Source organism: Coregonus clupeaformis, chromosome 30 (genome assembly GCF_020615455.1).
Source record: "Coregonus clupeaformis isolate EN_2021a chromosome 30, ASM2061545v1, whole genome shotgun sequence".
Lineage (NCBI taxonomy): Eukaryota > Metazoa > Chordata > Actinopteri > Salmoniformes > Salmonidae > Coregonus > Coregonus clupeaformis.
In genome coordinates this window covers 42,010,494-42,033,300 of record NC_059221.1, presented here as the reverse complement: position 1 = coordinate 42,033,300, position 22,807 = coordinate 42,010,494, and the positions used below count along the sequence as shown (strand labels likewise).

Sequence of the window (22,807 nt, the reverse complement as noted above, 5' to 3'; positions counted from 1 at the left end):
ATGTCAGTCTCACCAACACACTGGCCTGTCTCAACCTAGGTATGTCAGTCTCACCAACACACTGGCCTGTCTCAACCTAGGTATGTCAGTCTGACCAACACACTGGCCTGTCTCAACCTAGGTATGTCAGTCTCACCAACACACTGGCCTGTCTCAACCTAGGTATGTCAGTCTCACCAACACACTGGCCTGTCTCAACCTAGGTATGTCAGTCTGACCAACACACTGGCCTGTCTCCTGGTATGTCAGTCTCACCAACACACTGGCCTGTCTCTACCTAGGTATGTCAGTCTGACCAACACACTGGCCTGTCTCAACCTAGGTATGTCAGTCTGACCAACACACTGGCCTGTCTCAACCTAGGTATGTCAGTCTCACCAACACACTGGCCTGTCTCAACCTAGGTATGTCAGTCTGACCAACACACTGGCCTGTCTCAACCTAGGTATGTCAGTCTGACCAACACACTGGCCTGTCTCCGTATGTCAGTCTGACCAACACACTGGCCTGTCTCAACCTAGGTATGTCAGTCTGACCAACACACTGGCCTGTCTCAACCTAGGTATGTCAGTCTCACCAACACACTGGCCTGTCTCAACCTAGGTATGTCAGTCTGACCAACACACTGGCCTGTCTCCCAGGTATGTCAGTCTCACCAACACACTGGCCTGTCTCAACCTAGGTATGTCAGTCTGACCAACACACTGGCCTGTCTCCGTATGTCAGTCTCACCAACACACTGGCCTGTCTCAACCTAGGTATGTCAGTCTGACCAACACACTGGCCTGTCTCAACCTAGGTATGTCAGTCTGACCAACACACTGGCCTGTCTCAACCTAGGTATGTCAGTCTGACCAACACACTGGCCTGTCTCAACCTAGGTATGTCAGTCTGACCAACACACTGGCCTGTCTCAACCTAGGTATGTCAGTCTGACCAACACACTGGCCTGTCTGTATGTCAGTCTCACCAACACACTGGCCTGTCTCAACCTAGGTATGTCAGTCTGACCAACACACTGGCCTGTCTCAACCTAGGTATGTCAGTCTGACCAACACACTGGCCTGTCTCAACCTAGGTATGTCAGTCTGACCAACACACTGGCCTGTCTCAACCTAGGTATGTCAGTCTGACCAACACACTGGCCTGTCTCAACCTAGGTATGTCAGTCTCACCAACACACTGGCCTGTCTGTATGTCAGTCTGACCAACACACTGGCCTGTCTCAACCTAGGTATGTCAGTCTGACCAACACACTGGCCTGTCTCAACCTAGGTATGTCAGTCTGACCAACACACTGGCCTGTCTCAACCTAGGTATGTCAGTCTGACCAACACACTGGCCTGTCTCAACCTAGGTATGTCAGTCTGACCAACACACTGGCCTGTCTCTACCTAGGTATGTCAGTCTGACCAACACACTGGCCTGTCTCAACCTAGGTATGTCAGTCTGACCAACACACTGGCCTGTCTGTATGTCAGTCTGACCAACACACTGGCCTGTCTCAACCTAGGTATGTCAGTCTGACCAACACACTGGCCTGTCTCAACCTAGGTATGTCAGTCTCACCAACACACTGGCCTGTCTCAACCTAGGTATGTCAGTCTCACCAACACACTGGCCTGTCTCTACCTAGGTATGTCAGTCTGACCAACACACTGGCCTGTCTCAACCTAGGTATGTCAGTCTGACCAACACACTGGCCTGTCTCAACCTAGGTATGTCAGTCTCACCAACACACTGGCCTGTCTCAACCTAGGTATGTCAGTCTGACCAACACACTGGCCTGTCTCAACCTAGGTATGTCAGTCTCACCAACACACTGGCCTGTCTGTATGTCAGTCTGACCAACACACTGGCCTGTCTCAACCTAGGTATGTCAGTCTCACCAACACACTGGCCTGTCTCAACCTAGGTATGTCAGTCTGACCAACACACTGGCCTGTCTCAACCTAGGTATGTCAGTCTGACCAACACACTGGCCTGTCTGTATGTCAGTCTGACCAACACACTGGCCTGTCTCAACCTAGGTATGTCAGTCTGACCAACACACTGGCCTGTCTCAACCTAGGTATGTCAGTCTCACCAACACACTGGCCTGTCTCTACCTAGGTATGTCAGTCTGACCAACACACTGGCCTGTCTCAACCTAGGTATGTCAGTCTGACCAACACACTGGCCTGTCTCAACCTAGGTATGTCAGTCTCACCAACACACTGGCCTGTCTCAACCTAGGTATGTCAGTCTGACCAACACACTGGCCTGTCTCAACCTAGGTATGTCAGTCTGACCAACACACTGGCCTGTCTCAACCTAGGTATGTCAGTCTGACCAACACACTGGCCTGTCTCAACCTAGGTATGTCAGTCTCACCAACACACTGGCCTGTCTGTATGTCAGTCTGACCAACACACTGGCCTGTCTCAACCTAGGTATGTCAGTCTCACCAACACACTGGCCTGTCTCAACCTAGGTATGTCAGTCTGACCAACACACTGGCCTGTCTCAACCTAGGTATGTCAGTCTGACCAACACACTGGCCTGTCTCAACCTAGGTATGTCAGTCTCACCAACACACTGGCCTGTCTCAACCTAGGTATGTCAGTCTGACCAACACACTGGCCTGTCTGTATGTCAGTCTGACCAACACACTGGCCTGTCTCAACCTAGGTATGTCAGTCTGACCAACACACTGGCCTGTCTCAACCTAGGTATGTCAGTCTGACCAACACACTGGCCTGTCTCAACCTAGGTATGTCAGTCTGACCAACACACTGGCCTGTCTCAACCTAGGTATGTCAGTCTGACCAACACACTGGCCTGTCTCAACCTAGGTATGTCAGTCTGACCAACACACTGGCCTGTCTCAACCTAGGTATGTCAGTCTGACCAACACACTGGCCTGTCTCAACCTAGGTATGTCAGTCTGACCAACACACTGGCCTGTCTGTATGTCAGTCTGACCAACACACTGGCCTGTCTGTATGTCAGTCTGACCAACACACTGGCCTGTCTGTATGTCAGTCTGACCAACACACTGGCCTGTCTCAACCTAGGTATGTCAGTCTGACCAACACACTGGCCTGTCTCAACCTAGGTATGTCAGTCTGACCAACACACTGGCCTGTCTCAACCTAGGTATGTCAGTCTCACCAACACACTGGCCTGTCTCAACCTAGGTATGTCAGTCTCACCAACACACTGGCCTGTCTCAACCTAGGTATGTCAGTCTGACCAACACACTGGCCTGTCTCTACCTAGGTATGTCAGTCTCACCAACACACTGGCCTGTCTGTATGTCAGTCTCACCAACACACTGGCCTGTCTCAACCTAGGTATGTCAGTCTGACCAACACACTGGCCTGTCTCAACCTAGGTATGTCAGTCTGACCAACACACTGGCCTGTCTCAACCTAGGTATGTCAGTCTGACCAACACACTGGCCTGTCTCAACCTAGGTATGTCAGTCTGACCAACACACTGGCCTGTCTCGTATGTCAGTCTGACCAACACACTGGCCTGTCTCAACCTAGGTATGTCAGTCTGACCAACACACTGGCCTGTCTCAACCTAGGTATGTCAGTCTGACCAACACACTGGCCTGTCTCAACCTAGGTATGTCAGTCTCACCAACACACTGGCCTGTCTCAACCTAGGTATGTCAGTCTGACCAACACACTGGCCTGTCTCAACCTAGGTATGTCAGTCTCACCAACACACTGGCCTGTCTCAACCTAGGTATGTCAGTCTGACCAACACACTGGCCTGTCTGTCAGTCTCACCAACACACTGGCCTGTCTCAACCTAGGTATGTCAGTCTGACCAACACACTGGCCTGTCTCAACCTAGGTATGTCAGTCTGACCAACACACTGGCCTGTCTGTATGTCAGTCTGACCAACACACTGGCCTGTCTCAACCTAGGTATGTCAGTCTCACCAACACACTGGCCTGTCTCAACCTAGGTATGTCAGTCTGACCAACACACTGGCCTGTCTCAACCTAGGTATGTCAGTCTGACCAACACACTGGCCTGTCTCAACCTAGGTATGTCAGTCTGACCAACACACTGGCCTGTCTCAACCTAGGTATGTCAGTCTCACCAACACACTGGCCTGTCTCAACCTAGGTATGTCAGTCTGACCAACACACTGGCCTGTCTCAACCTAGGTATGTCAGTCTGATTGACCAACCAGTCTCTTAGATAAAATTGCCTAAAAATTACAACATTTGGTGCTCAGTGTTTATAAAACGTTGACCCCCCTAAAAAAAAACGAAATTCAAACGACAAACGTGCCTCACCAACAATTTACCTCTCAACTGATTTAATGTAAAATGCTCTCCCTCCGTCCCTACTGTTTCCATTGACAATCAAATTGTATTGCACCAGACTCGATGGTGTGGGAGTCGGTTCTGATGGACTCTGTAGAGGATAACATGCCTAGAGCCCGGGCCGGACACTGCTCCGTTGCCATCAACTCACGCCTCTACGTCTGGAGTGGACGGGACGGGTACCGTAAGGCCTGGAACAACCAGGTGTGCTGCAAGGACCTCTGGTACCTGGAGACAGGTGAGTTCACTTTTCACTTTATCGGTTAGTATGACACTGGTTTGTTCAGAAAGATGCTTGTGTGTGTGTGTTAATTGAAAATGTATTTTTAAAATACGAAATGTTTAATGATTTAATCAGGTAGTTATTTTGTCAATCCTAACTGCTGCTCTTGTTTTTTTTTTATTTTATTCGTCTCCCCACAGAGAAGCCCCGCCCCCCGTCACGGGTGCAGTTGGTGAGAGCCAACACCAGCAGCCTGGAGGTGAGCTGGGGGGAAGTACCTACTGCAGACACCTTCCTGCTGCAACTGCAGAAGTACGATATCCCCCCCGCCACGGCTGCCTCTTCCCCCGGCGTCAGCCCCCCGTCGTCACTACCGGTCGGTTCCTCCCCCAAGAGCCCCGTCACAGCCTCGGCCATGTCCGTCCATGGCCACCCTCCCCAGGGCATCGCCCTGGTCCCCTCCCCTACCACCTCCATGCCTGGGAGTCCACTGGCTGCACGCGGACCAGGTAACCACTACTTTTACATTTTTAGTCATTTAGCGGACGCTCTTATCCAGAGCGACTTACAGTTAGTGAGTGCATCCATTTTCACGACTTACTGACGGTTTTATTTTAGCCTACTACTGTGGTATGTTAAATGCTGTATTTTCATTTCCCTGTAACTTCTCAATACTAAGTAGATTGTTGAGACTATGGTGAAGTTTGGACTGCACGTCTGTTTTGATTTATAATGTTTTACATCAAAACAAAATCAAATGGTTTCTTTCCAGATCAGCCACCATCTAAACATGGTTTTTATTTTTTTCCCCCCTCCAGCTATTCTTAAGGTGTCTGCTCCCCACTCCACCACAGGCACCTCCATCGTCACGGTGAGACAGGCCAACCAGGGCGGGAAATCCCCTGTCATGGTTACATCACTTCCTGCCGGGGTTCGCATGGTGGTGCCGGCCCAGGTCGCACAGGGAACTGTATGAATAAATAAAGAACTTATGGTCTGCATATGGGCCCTGGTCAAAAGGAGTGCGCTATGTAGGGAACTCAGCCATGGATTTAACTCAGCCATGGATTTAACTCAGCCATGGATTTAACTCAGCCATGGATTTAACTCAGCCAAGGATTTAAACAGTCAAATAATGGTTTAAGACTCAAGAATTGGCATTAAATAGGCTAGTTTTTGTTAAAAAAAATGTATTTTATTAAGTTATTTTGGTGAAATCCTCACTGTATGTTGTCTCTGTGGACCTATTTCCTACACTAAACCGTATGCTCAGTGAACCATCTCTGGGAAACGAGCTCTAGAAGTTTCCTTTCCTGTCTTATGGATTCATGCACGAGTTGTGCTCCTTCTATTCCAATGGTCTTCCCAAATCCTATGAATACGCCTCATTTTAATATGTTTTTCTCTATCTGCTTCTGCCCTCTCAGCCAATGGGCAGCAGCCCTCAGATGAGTGGCATGGCTGCGCTGGCTGCAGCTGCTGCGGCCACCCAGAAGATCCCGCCCTCCACGGCCACCATGCAGCTGCCAGCTGGTGCCACCATCGTCAAGACGGTGGCCATGAGCCCTGGCTCCCAGACTGTCAAAGCTGCTTCGCCTGTCATGGTAAGATCCTACTCGGACTAATGGTACCACACACACGGACACCATGTAAACCTCTGTCTGCTGGCCGGCTCACTAGAGCGATTTGTAGTAGGTAGTGAGGATTGTATTGTACCAATATCCACACTACCGACCATACCACTTGGAATGAAGCAATCTATCAACCGTGCATTCTAAGTGTTATAGGAATGTACACTGAAGAAAAATATGAACGCAACATGTAAAAGTGTTGGTTCCATGTTTCATGAGCTGAAATAAAAGATCCCAGAAATGTTCCATACGCACAAAAAGCTTATTTTCTCTCAGATTTTGTGCACAAATTTGTTTACATCCCTGTTAGTGAGCATTTTCTCATTTGCCAAGATAATCCATCCACCTGACAGGTGTGGCATATCAAGAAGCTGATTTAAACAGCATGATCATTACACAGTTGCACCTTGTGCTGTGGACAATAAAAGGCCACTAAAATGTGCAGTTTTGTCACGCAACCCCACAGATGTCTCAAGTTTTGAGGGAGCATGCAATTGGTATGCTGACTGCAGGAATGTCCACCAGAGCTGTTCCCAGATAATTGAAAGTTAATTTCTCTACCATAAGCCGCCTCCAACGTCGTTTTAGAGAATTTGGCAGTACGTCCAACCAGCCTCACAACCGCAGACCACGAGTAACCACGCCAGCCCAGGACCTCCACATCCGGCTTCTTCACCTGCGGAATGTTCTAAGACCAGCCGCGCGAACAGCTGATGAAACATGGCACCAACACTTTACATGTTGCATTTATATTTTTGTTCAGTGTCTATACAGTGCGTTCGGAAAGTATTCAGACCCCTTCACTTTTTCCACATTTTGTAACGTTACAGCCTCATTCTAAAATGGATAGAGAAACAAATCCTCATCTATCTACACACAATACCCCATACATTTTGAAAAAAATTGAAAACAGATATCACATTTACGTTAGTATTCAGACCCTTTACTCAGTACTTTGTTAAACACCTTTGGCAGCGATTACAGCCTCGAGTCTTCTTGGGTGTGACGCTACAAGCTTGGCACACCTGTATTTGGGGAGTTTCTCCCATTCTTCTCTGCTGATCCTCTCAAGCTCTGTCAGGTTTGATGGGGAGCGTCGCTGCACAGCTATTTTCAGGTCTCTCCGGAGATGTTCGATCGGGTTCAAGTCCGGGCTCTGGCTGGGCCACTCGAGGACATTCAGAGACTTGTCCCGAAGCCACTCCTGCGTTGTCTTGGCTGTGTGCTTAGGGTCGATGTCCTGTTGGAAGGTGAACCTTCACCCCAGTCTGAGGTCCTGAGCACTCTGGAGCATGTTTTCATCAAGGATCTCTCTGTACTTTGCTCCGTTCATCTTTCCCTCAATCCTGACTAGTCTCCCAGTCCCTGCCGCTGAAAAACATCCCCATAGCATGATGCTGCCACCACCATGCTTCACCGTAGGGATGGTGCCAGGTTTCCTCCAAATGTGATGCTTGGCATTCAGGCCAAAGAGTTCAATATTGGTTTCATCAGACCAGAGAATCTTGTTTCTCATGGTCTGAGAGTCCTTTAGCTTCCTTTTGGCAAGCTCCAAGCGGGCTGTCATGTGCCTTTTACTGAGGAGTGGCTTCCGTCTGGCCACTCTACCATAAAGGCCTGATTGGTGGAGTGCTGTAGAGATGGTTGTCCTTCTGGAAGGTTCTTCCATCTCCACAGAGGAACTCTGGAGCTCTGTCAGAGTGACCATCGGGTTCTTGGTCACCTCCCTGACCAAGGCCCTTCTACCCTAATTTCTCAGTTTGACCGGGTGGCCAGCTCTAGGAAGAGTCTTGGTGGTTCCAAACTTCTTCCATTTAAGAATGATGGAGACCACTGTGTTCTTGGGGACCTTCAATGCTGCAGAAATGTTTTGGTACCCTTCCCCAGATCTGTGCCTCGACACAATCCTGCACTGTCCACTGTGGGACCTTATAAGTTCATGTCCAATCAATTGAGTTTACCACAGTTGGACTCCAGTCAAGCTGTAGAAACATATCCAGGATGAAACAGGATGCACCTGAGCTCAATTTCGAGTCTCACAGCAAAGGGTCTGAATACTTATTTAAATAAGTTATTTCTGATTTTTATTTTTTGTAAATTAGTGAAACATTCTACAAACCTGTTTTCTCTTTGTCATTATGGGGTATTGTGTGTAGATTGATGAGGGGGGAAAAACAATTTAATCCATTTTAGAATAAGGCTGTAACGTAACAAAATGTGGAAAATGTCTAGGGGTCTGAATACTTTTCAGAATGCACTGAATATATAAAAGAATACCACACCGTTTTGTGAGCATAATATTACAGTACTTTGGAAAAATATATTCAGTATTTGAAACAAGTGTCCAGCACCATTTTTATTTTATATTTTTTTAAAGGAGCTACTTATAAATAAAAATAATAGTAGATATATTTGAAAATGACCCCCTCCATGTCTCGGTCCTTCTCTCAGATTAGTAACCCAGCCACCCGCATGCTGAAGACTGCTGCGGCTCAGGTGGGCACGTCAGGTGTCGCCACACCCGGAACGCCAAATCGGCCAATCATCACCGTGCACAAGTCTGGCACGGTGACAGTTGCCCAGCAACACCAGGTGGTTACCACGGTAGTGGGAGGAGTCACCAAGACCATCACTCTTGTCAAGAGTCCCCTCACTCTTGGGGGAGGCGGCACGCTGGTAAGATCTGACAGAGGCTGTTTGGTGGCTAAAGACATTCATAACGTAATAACTTTTATAGTTCGTTTATAGAACTTTTAGATTTGTCTGGTTCGGTTTCTGCAATTATGAGTTGTAATTGTCGTTTTGACTCTATTTAATTAATCCATGCCCATTTTCAAGCATCTACCCCCCAAAAAAAATGTATTTAAAACAAACAATAAATTTTAAGCAAGTCAGCTGGCCGTCTTATTGATCCCTGGTTTAGCAGTGACTCCCTGCTTCTGCTTTGTGCCCCGTTCTAAGCTGACTGCGGCCAACCAGGGTCAAAACAAACTGATGTCTGGCAAGGACGTTCAGCATTGGGTTAGTTGGGATACATTCTGTTGTCTTTTACATGCATAACAAACAGTCCATTCCCCCATGGGGGGGTCACATCTTAAACATGTACTGTATACACTCACTGTATTATGAATATATGAATGAATTAACTCTGTGACCAATTTCAAATACATATACAGTGGGGAAAAAAAGTATTTAGTCAGCCACCAATTGTGCAAGTTCTCCCACTTAAAAAGATGAGAGAGGCCTGTAATTTTCATCATAGGTACACGTCAACTATGACAGACAAAATGAGAAAAAAAAATCCAGAAAATCACATTGTAGGATTTTTAATGAATTTATTTGCAAATTATGGTGGAAAATAAGTATTTGGTCAATAACAAAAGTTTCTCAATACTTTGTTATATACCCTTTGTTGGCAATGACACAGGTCAAACGTTTTCTGTAAGTCTTCACAAGGTTTTCACACACTGTTGCTGGTATTTTGGCCCATTCCTCCATGCAAATCTCCTCTAGAGCAGTGATGTTTTGGGGCTGTCGCTTGGCAACACGGACATTCAACTCCCCTCCAAATATTTTCTATGGGGTTGAGATCTGGAGACTGGCTAGGCCACTCCAGGACCTTGAAATGCTTCTTACGAAGCCACTCCTTCGTTGCCCGGGCGGTGTGTTTGGGATCATTGTCATGCTGAAAGACCCAGCCACGTTTCATCTTCAATGCCCTTGCTGATGGAAGGAGGTTTTCACTCAAAATCTCACGATACATGGCCCCATTCATTCTTTCCTTTACACGGATCAGTCGTCCTGGTCCCTTTGCAGAAAAACAGCCCCAAAGCATGATGTTTCCACCCCCATGCTTCACAGTAGGTATGGTGTTCTTTGGATGCAACTCAGCATTCTTTGTCCTCCAAACACGACGAGTTGAGTTTTTACCAAAAAGTTTCATCTGACCATATGACATTCTCCCAATCCTCTTCTGGATCATCCAAATGCACTCTAGCAAACTTCAGACGGGCCTGGACGTGTACTGGCTTAAGCAGGGGGACACGTCTGGCACTGCAGGATTTGAGTCCCTGGCAGCGTAGTGTGTTACTGATGGTAGGCTTTGTTACTTTGGTCCCAGCTCTCTGCAGGTCATTCACTAGGTCCCCCCCGTGTGGTTCTGGGATTTTTGCTCACCGTTCTTGTGATCATTTTGACCCCACGGGGTGAGATCTTGCGTGGAGCCCCAGATCGAGGGAGATTATCAGTGGTCTTGTATGTCTTCCATTTCCTAATAATTGCTCCCACAGTTGATTTCTTCAAACCAAGCTGCTTACCTATTGCAGATTCAGTCTTCCCAGCCTGGTGCAGGTCTACAATTTTGTTTCTGGTGTCCTTTGACAGCTCTTTGGTCTTGGCCATAGTGGAGTTTGGAGTGTGACTGTTTGAGGTTGTGGACAGGTGTCTTTTATACTGATAACAAGTTCAAACAGGTGCCATTAATACAGGTAACGAGTGGAGGACAGAGGAGCCTCTTAAAGAAGAAGTTACAGGTCTGTGAGAGACAGAAATCTTGCTTGTTTGTAGGTGACCAAATACTTATTTTCCACCATAATTTGCAAATAAATTCATTAAAAATCCTACAATGTGATTTTCTGGATTTTTTTTTCTCAATTTGTCTGTCATAGTTGACGTGTACCTACGATGAAAATTACAGGCCTCTCTCATCTTTTTAAGTGGGAGAACTTGCACAATTGGTGGCTGACTAAATACTTTTTTCCCCCACTGTATTTCCACAGCCATGTAAGTTCAACAATACACACTCATTATATGGCGTTAAATAGGCCTGTCTTAATAAGTCATGTGGAAGCATCTGTTAAGTGGCATATGTTGTATTACGTTAAATAGAAATCGACTTATATTCATAGTAAAAGTCCTGTGGTGTTTGACCAGTCTCCACTACCTCTGTAAAAGTCCTGTGGTGTTTGACCAGTCTCCACTACCTCTGTCCTCCAGCTGTCCAACCTGTCCAACCTGGGGAAGGTGATGTCAGTGGTCCAGACGAAACCTGGTCAGACCGGAGCGCTGACGGGCCATGCTGGCTCCAGCCTGCAGCACATCCTACAGGTCAGTACTGCATTTAGTTTATGATATAATACAGGTCAGTCTACATTTAGTTATACAGTTGACAGTGTCGTCCAGGGTAGGGGAGGGAATGGCCGGCAGGGGATGTAGCTCAGTTGGTAGAGCATGGCGTTTGCAACGCCAGGGTTGTGGGTTTGATAAAATAATATATGTGCTAACTGTAAGTCGCTCTGGATAAGAGCGTCTGCTAAATGACTTAAATGTAAATGTAAAGTCGGAAGTTTACATACACCTTAGCCAAATACATTTTAACTCAGTTTTTCACAATTCCTGACATTTAATCCTAGTAAAAATTCCCTGTCTTAGGTCAGTTTATTTTAAGAATGTGAAATGTCAGAATAATAGTAGAGATTTATTTAAGCTTTTATTTCTTTCATCACATTCCCAGTGGGTCAGAAGTTTACATACACTCAATTAGTATTTGGTAGCATTGCCTTTAAATTGTTTAACTTGGGTCAAATGTTTCGGGTAGCCTTCCACAAGCATCCCACAATAAGTTGGGTGAATTTTGGCCCATTCCTCCTGACAGAGCTGGTGTAACTGGGTCAGGTTTGTAGGCCTCCTTGCTCGCACACGTTTTTTCAGTTCTGCCCACAAATTGTCTATAGGATTGAGGTCAGGGCTTTGTGATGGCCACTCCAATACCTTGACTTTGTTGTCCTTAAGCCATTTTGCCACAACTTTGGAAGTATGCTTGGGGTCATTGTCCATTTGGAAGACCCATTTGCGACCAAGCTTTAACTTCCTGACTGATGTCTTGAGATGTTGCGTCAATATATCCACATCATTTTCCTTCCTCATGATGCCATCTATTTTGTGAAGTGCACCAGTCTCTCCTGCAGCAAAGCACCCCCACAGCATGATGCTGCCACCCCCGTGCTTCACGGTTGGGATGGTGTTCTTGGGCTTGCAAGCGTTCCCCTTTTTCCTCCAAACATAACGATGGTCATTATGGCCAAACAGTTCTATTTCTGTTTCATCAGACCAGAGGACATTTCTCCAAAAAGTAAGATCTTTGTCCCCATGTGCAGTTGCAAACCGTAGTCTGGCTTTTTTATGGCGGTTTTGGAGCAGTGGCTTCTTCCTTGCTGAGCAGCCTTTCAGGTTATGTCGATATAGGACTCGTTTTACTGTGGATATAGATACTTTTGTACCTGTTTCCTCCAGCATCTTTGCTGTTGTTCTGGGATTGATTTGCACTTTTCGCACCAAAGTACGTTCATCTCTAGGAGACAGAACGCGTCTCCTTCCTGAGCGGTATGACGGCTGCGTGGTCCCATGGTGTTTATACTTGCGTACTATTGTTTGTACAGATGAACCAGACTTGTTGAGGTCTACAATTTTTTTTCTGAGGTCTTGGCTGATTTCTTTAGATTTTCCCATGATATCAAGCAGAGGCGCTGAGTTTGAAGGTAGGCCTTGAAATACATCCACAGGTACACCTCCAATTGACTCAAAATGATGTCAATTAGCCTATGAGAAGCTTCTAAAGCCATGACATCATTTTCTGGAATTTTCCAAGCTGTATAAAGGCACAGTCAACTTAGTGTATGTAAACTTCTGACCCACTGGAATTGTGATACAGTGAATTATAAGTGAAATAATCTGTCTGTAAACAATTGTTGGAAAAATTATTTGTGTCGTGCACAAAGTAGATGTCCTAACCGACTTGCCAAAACTATAGTTTGTTAACAAGAAATTTGTGGAGTGGTTGAAAAACAAGTTTTAATGACTCCAACCGAAGTGTATGTAAACTTCCGACTTCAACTGTACATTTAGTTATATCATGTATTATATAATACAGGACATTATTACATTTAGTTATATCATGTATTATATAATACAGGACAGTATTACATTTAGTTATATAATGTATTATATAGTACAGGACAGTATTACATTTAGTTATATCATGTATTATATAATACAGGACATTATTACATTTAGTTATATCATGTATTATATAATACAGGACATTATTACATTTAGTTATATCATGTATTATATAATACAGGACAGTATTACATTTAGTTATATAATGTATTATATAATACAGGACAGTATTACATTTAGTTATATAATGTATTATATACAGTACGTTCGGAAATTATTCAGACCCCTTCACATGTTCCGCATTTTGTTACGTTACAGCCTTTTTCTAAAATTGATGAAATTGTTTTTTTACCGCATCAATCTCCACACAATACCCCATAATGACAAAGCAGAAACTGGTTTTTAGAAAAAAAATCTAATAAAAAAATAAATAAGTGAAATATAATATTTACATAAGTATTCAGACCCTTTACTCAGTACTTTGTTGGAGCACCTTTGGCAGCGATTACAGCCTCGAGTCTTCTTGGGTATGACGCTACAAGCTTGGCACACCTGTATTTGGGGAGTTTCTCCCATTCTTCTCTGCAGATCCTCTCAAGCTCTGTCAGGTTGGATGGGGAGCATCGCTGCACAGCTATTTTCAGGTCTCTCCAGAGACGTTCAAATCCAGGCTCTGGCTGGGCCACTCAAGGACATTCAGAGACTTGTCCAGAAGCCACTCCTGCGTTTTCTTGGCTGTGTGCTTAGGGTCGTTGTCCTGTTGGCAGGTGAACTTTCGCCCCAGTCTGAGGTCCTGAGCGCTCTGGAGCAGGTTTTCATCAAGGATCTCTCAGCACTTTGCGCCGTTCATCTTTCCCTCGATCCTGACTAGTCTCCCAGTCCCTGCCACTGCAAAACATCCCCACAGCATGATGCTGCCACCACCATGCTTCACTGTAGGGATGGTGCCAGGTTTCCTCCAGATGTGACGCTTGGCATTCAGGCCAAAGAGTTCAATCTTGGTTTCATCAGACCAGAGAATCTTGTTTCTCATGGTCTTGAGAGTCTTTAGGTGCCTTTTGGCAAACTCCAAGTGGGCTGTCATGTGCCTTTTTTACTGAGGAGTGGCTTCCATCTGGCCACAACCTTAAAGACCTGATTGGTGGTTGTCCTTCTGGAAGGTTCTCCCATCTCCACAGAGGAACTCTGGAGCTCCGTCAGAGTGACCAACGTGTTCTTGGTCACTTCCCTGACCAAGGCCCTTCTCCCCCGATTGCTCAGTTTGGCCAGCGGCCAGCTCTAGGAAGAGTCTTGGTGGTTCCAAACTTCTTCCATTTAAGAACGATGGAGGCAACTGTGTTCTTGGGGACCTTCAGTGCTGCAGAATTTGTTTGGTACACTTCCCCAGATCTGTGCTTGGACACGATCCTGTCTCGGAGCTCTATGGACAATTCCTTCGACCTCAAGGCTTGCTTTTTGCTTTGACATGCACTGTCAACTGTGGGACCTTATATAGACCGTTGTGTGCCTTTCCAAATCATGTCCAATCAATTGAATTTACCACAGCTGGACTCCAATCAAGTTGTAGAAACATCTCAAGGATGATCAATCGAAACAGGATTCACCTGAGCTCAATTTAGAGTCTCATAGCAAAGGGTCTGAATACTTATGTAATAAGGTATTTCTGTTTTTTATTCTTAATACATTTGCAAAAATGTCTACATCTGTTTTCACTTCGTCATTATGGGGTATTGTGTGTAGGTAGATTGAGTAGGAAAAATTTCAATTTAATCCTTTTTAGAATAAGGCTGTAAGGTAACAAAATGTGGAGAAAGTCAAGGGGTCTGAATACTTTACGAATGTGCTGTAATACAGTACAGTATTGCATTTAGTTATATCAGGTATGTGGCAGGGTCAGTACACAATGATCAACAACGTATTGGTGGATGTACGTCGACAGCTGATTCTTATCCATAGTCCCTGTGGTTTGAGAACTTGTGGAAAATTCTGTCTATGTCGGATGTATAGAAAAAGAGGTCTCCAACTGTCTACCAAGCTGAAATAGTCAGTGCTTGTTGTCTTTATGCATAGAACAACAGGAAGTATAATCTGTCTCGAAGGACCACAAAAACACCAACTACAAGGTGGGGCTCTATTTCACAAAGTGTAGCATTGATGTACGTCAGCTTCCACCTCTCATCTTCACCTCTGACCCCCCCCTCTCTCTCTTCTTCCTGTCCCCCAGACGAAGGGTCCTCTCCCGGCAGGTACTATCCTGAAGCTGGTGACATCAGCCGACGGCAAGCCCACCACCATCATCACCACTTCCAAGGCCGGGGGCACCGTGGGGGGCAAGCCCACTATCCTGTCCTACAGCGGCGTGCCCACCTCCAAGCCGGGCACACACATCATCAAGACCATACCCATGTCCACCGTCGGACAAACAGGTCTGTCTGCTTCCTACCTATCAATCATTCAAATCAATGAATCTGTCAATCAAATGAGTTTGTCAGCCGCAGGTCTGGATGCCTTTATGATGTTGGACCGCTCAGTTAATTTTCGAACTTTCAAATGGCACAGAACATTCCGGGGGGGCGGTCTCTCAAAAAAGTATCTTGCCACACACCAATGCATGGTTTTGACAGTCAAACTATCACTTAAAATAGCAGCCAACCGTTGTCACTGCTGAAATCCTATGCCGCGTCGTGATTGGTTTAAGTTAACTAACAGAGAAAGTGGTCTGTTCCATTTTCTGTGATGGCTGTCTCCCGAAATCAACATCCGACATTCCAAAATATACACTACCGTTCAAATGTTTGGGGTCACTTAGAAATGTCCTTGTTTTCTAAAGAAAAGCAATTTTTCTGTCCATTAAAATAACATCAAATTGATCAGAAATAAAGTGTAGACATTGTTAATGTTGTAAATGGCTATTGTAGCTGGAAACGGCAGATTTTTGATGGAATATCTACATAGGCGTACAGAGGCCCATTATCAGCAACCATCAGTCCTGTGTTCCAATGGCACGTTGTGTTTGCTAATCCAAGTTTATCATTTTAAAAGGCTAATTGATCATTAGAAAACCCTTTTGCAATTATGTTATCACAGCTGAAAACTGTTGTGCTGATTAAAGAATCAATAAAACTGGCCTTCTTGAGACTAGTTGAGTATCTGGAGCATCAGCAATTGTGGGTTTGATTACAGGCTCAAAATGGCCAGAAACAAATAACTTTCTTCTGAAACTCGTCAGTCTATTCTTGTTCTGAGAAATGAAGGCTATTCCATGCGAGAAATTGCCAAGAAACTGAAGATCTCGTACAACGCTGTGTACTACTCCCTTCACAGAACAGCGCAAACTGGCTCTAACCAGAATAGAAAGAGGAGTGGGAGGCCCCGGTGCACAACTGAGCAAGAGGACAAATACATTAGTGTCTAGTTTGAGAAACAGACGCCTCACAGGTCCTCAACTGGCAGCTTCATTAAATAGTACCCGCAAAACACCAGTCTCAACGTCAACAATGAAGAGGCGACTCCGGGATGCTGACCTTCTAGGCAGAGTTGCAAAGAAAAAGCCATATCTCAGACTGGCCAATAAAAAGAAAATATTAAGATGGGCAAAAGAACAGACACTGGACAGAGGAAGATTGGAAAAAAGTGTTATGGACAGACGAATCGAAGTTTGAGGTGTTCGGATCACAAAGAAGAACATTTGTGAGACGCAGACCAAATGAAAAGATGCTGGAGGAGTGCTTGATGCTATCTGTCAAGCATGGTGGAGGCAATGTGATGGTCTGGGGGTGCTTTGGTGGTGGTAAAGTGGGAGATTTGTGCAGGGTAAAAGGGATCTTGAAGAAGGAAGGCTATCACTCCATTTAGCAACGCCATGCCATAATCTGTGGACGGCGCTTGATTGGAGCCAATTTCCTCCTACAACAGGACAATGATCCAAAGCACAGCCCCAAACTATGCAATAACTATTTAAGGAAGAAGCAGTCAGCTGGTATTCTGTCTATAATGGAGTGGCCAGCACAGTCACCTGATCTTTACCCTATTGAGCTGTTGCGGGAGCAGCTTCACCGTATGGTACGTAAGAAGTGCCCATCAAGCCAATCCAACTTGTGGGAGGTGCTTCAGGAAGCATGGGGTGAAATCTCTTCAGATTACCTCAACAAATTGACAACTACAATGCCAAAGGTCTGCAAGGCTGTAATTGCTGCAAATGGAGGATTCTTTGACGAAAGCAACATTTGAAGGACACAATTATTATTTCAATTAAAAATCATTATTTCTAACCTTGTCATTGACTGCATTTTGCTATATTTCCTATTCAAACTCATTTAATGTATGTTTTCATGGAAAACAAGGACATTTCTAAGTGACCCCAAACTTTTGAACGGTAGTATAGATATAAGCCTTCTGCAAGTTCTCATCTAACCAACAATGTATAGGTTATTCCAAGTTCCCATGTGGCCTTTGAATCGTGTTAGTTTAAACAGCGCCACACCCCAAACGTTTGCCCCCTGTTCTATTGATTTCAGCGTGGCATCGATGGAAGTGATTAACAAAAAAAGTGTTGCATTGGTGACTTGAATCAAAATGCAACACTTCAAAATGTAGCTAACTTTCTTTTTATATATTGTCTTCTAACCAGTGATGTACACATTATTCCTAGATTCCGTGTGGTTTTTGAGCTGTTTTAACGTAATTGATTCCAACGTAATAATCGATGGGAGTGATTGATGAAACAGTGTTGCGTTTCTGTTTTGGTGACCCCCTGTATCAAAATGTAGCTGTCTGTGTTCTGCAGGTCTAACCAGTGATGTCAAAATATATCCAGTTTCCATGTGGTTTGAGGTGTGGTAGTTTCATTAGCGCAAAATAAGTTTAAATGAAATTGAATCATTAACATTAAGAAAAAATCCCAAACCAAAAAACTTTTTTTTTCCTCCAGAATTTAAATCATAGTGCAGTTATCACAAAACTACCATTAACAGGTCCCCATCATCAAAGGAATTTTTGTTTGTTTTTTACAAATAAGCCTACCTAATGCAAGAAGGCTGTAATGTTAGTTAGCGGATATGCATCTTTCAAATTAATATATATATATTTTTTAACGTTTTATTTAAGCAGGGAGTCACCATTGAGACCAGGGTCTCTTTCACAGGGAGCCCTGCATATACAGTGACGAAATCGTAATACAATGTAAAAGCAGTCGAATACAGCACAACACAAATACTCAAGAAAAACAATTACATTTCTCAATAAGAATATATTAAATTGCCAGAGTGGCACCAGAACATCTAATTGTAATGTATTGTATAGTTTGTTCCAGCAATGAGGTGCTTTTAAAATTAAAAGCGGATTTACCTGGTTCGGTGGAGACCCCAGGAAACGGGTTTGATGTCATGTTTTTATATTTTAACAGCAAAGTTTTTGTTGTGAGTCGCTAAATGCACATAACAAATGTCAGGAACACTAGAAGCAAATGTCAGGAACACTAGAGGCAAATGTCAGGAACACTAGAGGCAAATGTCAGGAACACTAGAGGCAAATGTCAATTAACGGTTGTCTTCGGGACAGTTTCACCTGCCACAAAGCAGATTCCAGATGCCTGAGCCTACTGTGTGACTGTGGTAGAACTTCATCGCCCCCTAGCGGTCATACCCCCCAAAAATGCAGTTTAAACATTAAGAAAAAAAATGCCACTTGTCACATCCCTATTGGGAACAGAAAACTGTATTGAGGTCGGGATTTTCTTCCATAAGAATGAGTAGATCTTTGGCCCGTTTCTCGCTCCATCTTCTCCCGCTGCCGTCCGCTGGGCTTCCCCTCATCACCATATTTGGTGAGGAGTGTAAATTCCAACCGGATTCTTCAGTTTAATACATGCGGAGAACAAGGAGCCAGACGTTTCAATCTGTGGCATCATTTTGGGAATATACATTTTGTAATTTTCAACATTAATTTCCAATGGTATTGTGCTTCATCAGGTAACTGCTGAATGAGTCCAAAAGCATGCTGTGATTTTATTTATTTTGTTGATATACCAGAAATCGGCTTACCCTGCCTACTACATAGAACTTGAACCTCTGTATGTGTTTAATCTGTTGTCTGGTCAGGAGTGACTGGCAGTGGTATGAAGTCCCCCATTACCATCATCACCACTAAGATGATGACACCAGGCACCGGGACTCCAGGCAAGATCATCAGCGCTATGCCCAGAGCTGGGGCTGGCCAGCAGGGACTCACACAGGTACACCCAACCCTCTCTAACCTTAACCCTGGTACAATAACACCAAGCAAGATCATCGGCGCTATGCCCAGAGCTGGGGCTGGCCAGCAGGGACTCACACAGGTACACCCAACCCTCTCTAACCTTAACCCTGGTACAATAACACCAAGCAAGATCATCAGCGCTATGCCCAGAGCTGGGGCTGGCCAGCAGGGACTCACACAGGTACACCCAACCCTCTCTAACCTTAACCCTGGTACAATAACACCAAGCAAGATCATCGGCGCTATGCCCAGAGCTGGGGCTGGCCAGCAGGGACTCACACAGGTACACCCAACCCTCTCTAACCTTAACCCTGGTACAATAACACCAAGCAAGATCATCGGCGCTATGCCCAGAGCTGGGGCTGGCCAGCAGGGACTCACACAGGTACACCCAACCCTCTCTAACCTTAACCCTGGTACAATAACACCAAGCAAGATCATCGGCGCTATGCCCAGAGCTGGGGGCTGGCCAGCAGGGACTCACACAGGTACACCCAACCCTCTCTAACCTTAACCCTGGTACAATAACACCAAGCAAGATCATCGGCGCTATGCCCAGAGCTGGGGCTGGCCAGCAGGGACTCACACAGGTACACCCAACCCTCTCTAACCTTAACCCTGGTACAATAACACCAAGCAAGATCATCGGCGCTATGCCCAGAGCTGCGGCTGGCCAGCAGGGACTCACACAGGTACACCCAACCCTCTCTAACCTTAACCCTGGTACAATAACACCAAGCAAGATCATCGGCGCTATGCCCAGAGCTGGGGCTGGCCAGCAGGGACTCACACAGGTACACCCAACCCTCTCTAACCTTAACCCTGGTACAATAACACCAAGCAAGATCATCAGCGCTATGCCCAGAGCTGGGGCTGGCCAGCAGGGACTCACACAGGTACACCCAACCCTCTCTAACCTTAACCCTGGTACAATAACACCAAGCAAGATCATCAGCGCTATGCCCAGAGCTGGGGCTGGCCAGCAGGGACTCACACAGGTACACCCAACCCTCTCTAACCTTAACCCTGGTACAATAACACCAAGCAAGATCATCGGCGCTATGCCCAGAGCTGGGGCTGGCCAGCAGGGACTCACACAGGTACACCCAACCCTCTCTAACCTTAACCCTGGTACAATAACACCAAGCAAGATCATCGGCGCTATGCCCAGAGCTGGGGCTGGCCAGCAGGGACTCACACAGGTACACCCAACCCTCTCTAACCTTAACCCTGGTACAATAACACCAAGCAAGATCATCGGCGCTATGCCCAGAGCTGGGGCTGGCCAGCAGGGACTCACACAGGTACACCCAACCCTCTCTAACCTTAACCCTGGTACAATAACACCAAGCAAGATCATCGGCGCTATGCCCAGAGCTGGGGCTGGCCAGCAGGGACTCACACAGGTACAGGGGGTGTACAAAGTCATTCATAACCCTTTTATGAAAAAGGTCATAACATGAGTGGCTCACGTTAGTAAAACTAACATTGTAAAATGCTGCAGACGCATTGTTGTATAAGCAGAAAAAAGATGGTGCAAAAACATGCAATACAATGTGAAGCATATATTAGGGATGGGCACGGTTATTTGAATACCCAAACGGACTGTAATATTAGAATACATTTGAGTATTCATTTTTTGAAAGAAAAAAGAAAATCATTGGCCTATTTTAACAATGAAAAGGCTTTGTCTAAACATTGATTTATGTGACATCGCTGTCTTAGCTAGCTTCTTTAGATCGATTTGATGCAGTAAAGACCGGCACTACCAGATGGGATGAGAAGTTTACATTTACATTTTAGTCATTTAGCAGACGCTCTTATCCAGAGCGACTTACAGGAGCAGTTAGGGTTAAGTGCCTTGCTCAAGGGCACATCGACAGATTTTTCGGCTAGTCGGCTCGGGGATTAGAACCAGCGACCTTTCGGTTACTGGCGCAACGCTCTTACCCACTAAGCTGCCTGCCGCCCAAGAAGTTACTTTGGCAATCTACAAGCTAACTAGCCCCAGTCAGAGCTGCTCCGTCTCTCCCTCCCGCGTCAAACACCCCGACCCCTGCTACCCCTGCTGCAGCAGCAAGCAGAGCTGCTCCGTCTCTCCCTCCCGCGTCAAACACCCCGACCCCTGCTACCCCTGCTGCAGCAGCAAGCAGAGCTGCTCCGTCTCTCCCTCCCCCCTCAAACACCCCGACCCCTGCTACCCCTGCTGCAGCAGCAAGCAGAGCTGCTCCGTCTCTCCCTCCCGCGTCAAACACCCCGACCCCTGCTACCCCCTGCTGCAGCAGCAAGCAGAGCTGCACCGTCTCTCCCTCCCGCGTCAAACACCCCGACCCCTGCTACCCCCTGCTGCAGCAGCAAGCAGAGCTGCACCGTCTCTCCCTCCCGCTCAAACACCCCCGACCCCTGCTACCCCTGCTGCAGCAGCAAGCAGAGCAGCACCGTCTCCCTCCCGTCCCAAACACCCCCGACCCCTGCTACTCCCTGCTGCAGCAGCAAGCAGAGCTGCACCGTCTCTCCCTCCCGCGTCAAACACCCCGACCCCTGCTACTCCCTGCTGCAGCAGCAAGCAGAGCTGCTCCGTCTCTCCCTCCCGCGTCAAACACCCCGACCCCTGCTACTCCCTGCTGCAGCAGCAAGCAGAGCTGCTCCGTCTCTCCCTCCGCGTCAAACACCCCGACCCCTGCTACTCCCTGCTGCAGCAGCAAGCAGAGCTGCACCGTCTCTCCCTCCCGCGTCAAACACCCCCGACCCCTGCTACCCCCTGCTGCAGCAGCAAGCAGAGCTGCTCCGTCTCTCCCTCCCGCGTCAAACACCCCGACCCCTGCTACTCCCTGCTGCAGCAGCAAGCAGAGCTGCACCGTCTCTCCCTCCCGCGTCAAACACCCCGACCCCTGCTACCCCTGCTGCAGCAGCAAGCAGAGCTGCTCCGTCTCTCCCTCCCGCGTCAAACACCCCGACCCCTGCTACCCCTGCTGCAGCAGCAAGCAGAGCTGCACCGTCTCTCCCTCCCGCGTCAAACACCCCGACCCCTGCTACCCCTGCTGCAGCAGCAAGCAGAGCTGCTCCGTCTCTCCCTCCCGCGTCAAACACCCCGACCCCTGCTACTCCCTGCTGCAGCAGCAAGCAGAGCTGCTCCGTCTCTCCCTCCCGCGTCAAACACCCCGACCCCTGCTACTCCCTGCTGCAGCAGCAAGCAGAGCTGCACCGTCTCGAGTCGCGCAGGCTGCACAGCAAGCAAGTTATTTATTTATATATATATATATATATTTTTTTTTTTACACTTATTTCGATCTAATGCTATTATTCAAATAGTGAAATTATTTCCCTGAAGCAGACTCCCCTGAGAGACATTAAAGCCAGGCATCACACCCTCATAGGTTTTCCCCTAATCATAGGTACATGTTTTCCCC

At 46.5% G+C, this 22,807-nt stretch overlaps 1 protein-coding gene across 6 annotated transcripts in view; it reads left to right on the top strand.

Moving 5' to 3' along the window:
* The window catches only part of LOC121546176 (host cell factor 1), a 68,713-nt gene that overhangs the window by 8,632 nt on the left and 37,274 nt on the right, over positions 1-22,807 (top strand). For 3 of the 6 annotated variants that reach the window (XM_045209573.1, XM_045209575.1, XM_041857243.2), the window contains exons 8-16: positions 4,390-4,569; positions 4,755-5,063; positions 5,373-5,524; positions 5,982-6,158; positions 8,637-8,861; positions 9,147-9,206; positions 11,181-11,291; positions 15,367-15,568; positions 19,241-19,374. In XM_045209573.1, the coding sequence (XP_045065508.1) occupies positions 4,390-4,569; positions 4,755-5,063; positions 5,373-5,524; positions 5,982-6,158; positions 8,637-8,861; positions 9,147-9,206; positions 11,181-11,291; positions 15,367-15,568; positions 19,241-19,374 (1,550 nt within the window). Of the gene's footprint in view, positions 1-3,995; positions 4,006-4,389; positions 4,570-4,754; positions 5,064-5,372; positions 5,525-5,981; positions 6,159-8,636; positions 8,862-9,146; positions 9,207-11,180; positions 11,292-15,366; positions 15,569-19,240; positions 19,375-22,807 lie in introns of those variants that run through there. The other 3 variants (XM_045209577.1, XM_045209576.1, XM_045209574.1) reach the window with 3 other exon arrangements.